Raw genomic sequence first — 3601 nt, 5'->3', positions numbered from 1 at the left:
ATGCTTCACAATTATTATTTTTCTTTTTTTTTATCTGTCGAACGCACCAAGTATTTCTATGACTTTCTTTATTGCATTGAGCAAGGTGTATATACTGTGTAATGTATATCACATTTCCTACTCAAATTAATCTCTTAATTTAACTTAACACATCATTTAAAACAAAACAAAAACACAGAAATCAAGTAAAAAAATAAATAAACTCGATTCCTCGCTCTCATATAACCAGTAGTTATCAATCTGTCTAGAAAAAAAACTTCACACTTATCGCACTCACATAACCAACAGGCCTAATTAAGCTAAATCACCACGACCTACTTCCCCTATCACACATAAAACGATGCGTTATGTAACAGGAAAGATAATGAACATCTCAGTAGCACTAAAGGTGTTGTCATATCCACTCCAATATCTTGGTCATAAGCGGAGAAAAGGATGCATGTGCTCAGGCTCAATGTACAGTCCCCCTTCACTAGTGCGTTTACAGGGGCTCGTCAGGTTTTGTGCAGTGTGGGCAGCCCTGTGTTTGTTTACATTCGACAGAAAGAAACTTACAATTGGTAAACATACTATGGATGAATTTGTCTTCATTTTCCTTTTTCTTTCTTTTTTCAATTGCTTTCTTATCTCTCTTAACTCTTCTTTTCCTTTAGGGTTTTCCTCCTCTTGCCATTCCTTCATATTCTTTCTATTCTTCTACATTTTTTCTTTTCTCTTCCGTCTGTTCATTCTTCTTTTCTTTTCTTTTTTTCTTCTTGACTTGTTGCTTCTGCTCTCTTCCTTCACCTGCCTTCTTGTTTACTTCATCTTCCTTCTTCTCTTCTCTGCTCCTCTTCTTTTTTCTAATCTTCATTTTCTACTTTCCTTCTGCTTTCTTCTCATTCCTCCTCTCTTCTATCTTGCCTCTTTCTTCTTATTACCTCTTCCCTGACCTCATTCTTCCAACACACCCACTAATGCTGACCCTTGTTCTCGTCTGCTTTGTTTCTTCTCTCTTCTGCCTCCTTGTTCTTCTCTTTCATTATTTTATCTTCGCTGGATTTTTCTTCTAACTTCTCTCGTGCAATATTTTTTTATTTGGGTAATGTGTGAGAGAGAGAGAGAGTCTTAAGTGGTGCTTCTTGTCCATCAATATCCTATGGTAGACAACACCGGGGATCTCCCAACACACAAACAAAACAACTGCTGTTAACTTTTTTTTTCAAGAGCAGAACATGAAGGTGACCATTACATGCAAGACTAACACAAACCAGTTCTCCCTCACCTCTGCACCTTCTTGCTGTGTTCCAGTGCTTACACACACACACACACACACACACACACACACACACACAACACACACACACAAACGAAACACTACACCACACTACACCACACGATACACACACACGCGCGCTTCAGTATACCCTCATTAATATGAAGTTATTGACAACCTCCCCCTCAATTATATTCTCAACTCCCTCCGAACCGTACCAAATAAAGTATCATCCTGCATGGTAAGTTTGACGACAGTAGGGCAGTGGGCGCTGGGGGGAGGCGCTGAATGCACACGCTAAAGGCACATCACACTACAAGATATTCTGATGTGATTTGAAAGTTTGTTTATCGTCTGTTCCAAGCAAGAAGACTCCTTCGTATGAAACACACACACACACACACACACACACACTCACACACACACACACTCACACGACACACACACACGAACACGAACACGAACACACACACACACACACACACTAACACACACTCACTCACACGAACACACACACACACACACACACTCCGCCACCGCAACAATATACTTCCACCACCTCTTTACAACACACCCACCACCCCTCCACCACACATTCCACCACCCCTCCACCACACACCACCACCCTCCACACACTCCACCACCCCTCCACCACATTCCACCACCCCTCCACTACACTCCACCACCCCTCCACAATACTCCACCACCCCTCCACTACATTCCACCACTGCACTACACCGACACCAGAAACAATAATGAATCAGTTATCAGGGGTTTCCAAACACTTTAGGAAAACAGTCATGACTTCCGTGCTCGCTGACATCACGCCTCCCACACACCCATCTGACCTGTACCGAGAAAACTGGTTTGTCAAGACCTATAAAAAAAACAATGTGGGTCAGGGATGCGCAAATATAAGATCCAAGCTCATGTGTGTTTTGGTCACAGCTCACTTAGTTGACGTTACGACAACCAACCACCTTCAGTCAGTCCTACCTGTGTGCAGTAGGTCAACACTATTATACAGGTAACGTTGCTAGTGTTGTTGTGTTGTAGGGATTGGTGTTGTTTTTATTGTGAATGTTATTGTTGTTGTTGTTGAGATATGTTGTAGCAGTGTTGTCAAGTTGGATGATCAAACAGTACTAACTGTGAAGCAAGTTATCAATTAATCATATTTCAAGAGTTCCATTAATAATGACTGTTCCTGCCGTAAAACACTCGTGTTACAACATATATTCAGTCGCCATCATTCACAGCCTTACTGGAAATAAGCTTTGTCGGCTATCCTTGGTCATAAAAATTATTGCCTAAATATCAACTAGTCTTATAATTATCGCTCAATCTCCGTTAGTTTTTATTTCGTGTCCTTCATCAGCGAGGAGGCTCAACGCGTGACGTCACAGTATGTTTACGCCTCAAAAAATCCCTGTGATCTGCTGTACCGTGGGATTCCTCAGTAACAGTATGGCTCTTCTAGTACAGTTTTACAATAATTCCCCCTCCCCCACCCCAAATAATAATAATTATAATAACGGACATACTGCACAGTGGAGTTACAGGAATCAAGTCGCCAAAATTACAGTCTCATATATTATCTTAGTTTCTTACTAAATACCAGTACACATTAATATTTTTTGTAATATTTATTCTTCAGTGATATTCTCATACTAGGAATGTGAGTAGTGTATAGCTTGTGATGCGAAGGTCTACTCTTGGTGTGAATCTTCCCTTGTGTGAATATTCCCTTGTGGTGTGAATATCCCCTTGTGGTGTGAATATTCCCTTGTGGTGTGAATATTCCTTGTGATATTCCCTTGTAGATATCCTTGTGGTGTGAATATCCTTTTGGTGTGAATATTCCTTATAGATATTCCTTGTGTGAATATTCCCTTGTGGTGTGAATATCCCCTTGTGGTGTGAATATTCCCTTGTGGTGTGAATATTCCTTGTATGAATATTCCTATATGTGAATATTCCCTTGTGGTGTGAATATTCCTTATGAATATTCCCTTGTGTGAATATTCCTTGTGTGAATATTCCCTTTGTGGTGTGAATATCATGTGGTGTGAATATCCCCTTGTGGTGTGAATATTCCTTTGTGGTGTGAATATCCTTGTGAAGTGATATCCCTTGTGGTGTGAATATTAACTTGTGAATATTCCTTGTGGTGTGAATATTCCCTCTGTGGTGTGAATATCCCTTGTGGTGTGGATTTTTCCTTTTGGTGTGAATATCCCTTGTGGTGTGAATATCCTTGTGGTGTGAATTTTCCCTTGTATGAATATTCCCTAATGGTGTGAATATCACCTTGTGGTGTGAATATTCCCTTGTGGAATATTCCCT

At 40.5% G+C, this 3601-nt stretch overlaps 1 protein-coding gene across 2 annotated transcripts in view; it reads left to right on the top strand.

Annotated features, from left to right (window-relative positions):
• The first annotated feature begins 1978 nt into the window (after nt 1-1978).
• The window catches only part of LOC121879945, a 21841-nt gene continuing 20218 nt past the window's right edge, over nt 1979-3601 (top strand). Inside the window, exon 1 of one of the 2 annotated variants that reach the window (XR_006091470.1) lies at nt 1979-2282. Coding sequence is in view for 1 of the 2 variants with exons in the window: in XM_042386771.1 (XP_042242705.1) it covers nt 2185-2282 (98 nt within the window). In the remaining variant the exon portion in view is untranslated. The remainder of the gene's footprint in view (nt 2283-3601) is intronic. The other variant, XM_042386771.1, reaches the window with a different exon arrangement.

This window comes from Homarus americanus, unplaced genomic scaffold, assembly GCF_018991925.1.
Source record: "Homarus americanus isolate GMGI-L3 unplaced genomic scaffold, GMGI_Hamer_2.0 scaffold29478, whole genome shotgun sequence".
NCBI lineage: Eukaryota > Metazoa > Arthropoda > Malacostraca > Decapoda > Nephropidae > Homarus > Homarus americanus.
This window is presented reverse-complemented; position numbering and strand designations above follow the sequence as displayed.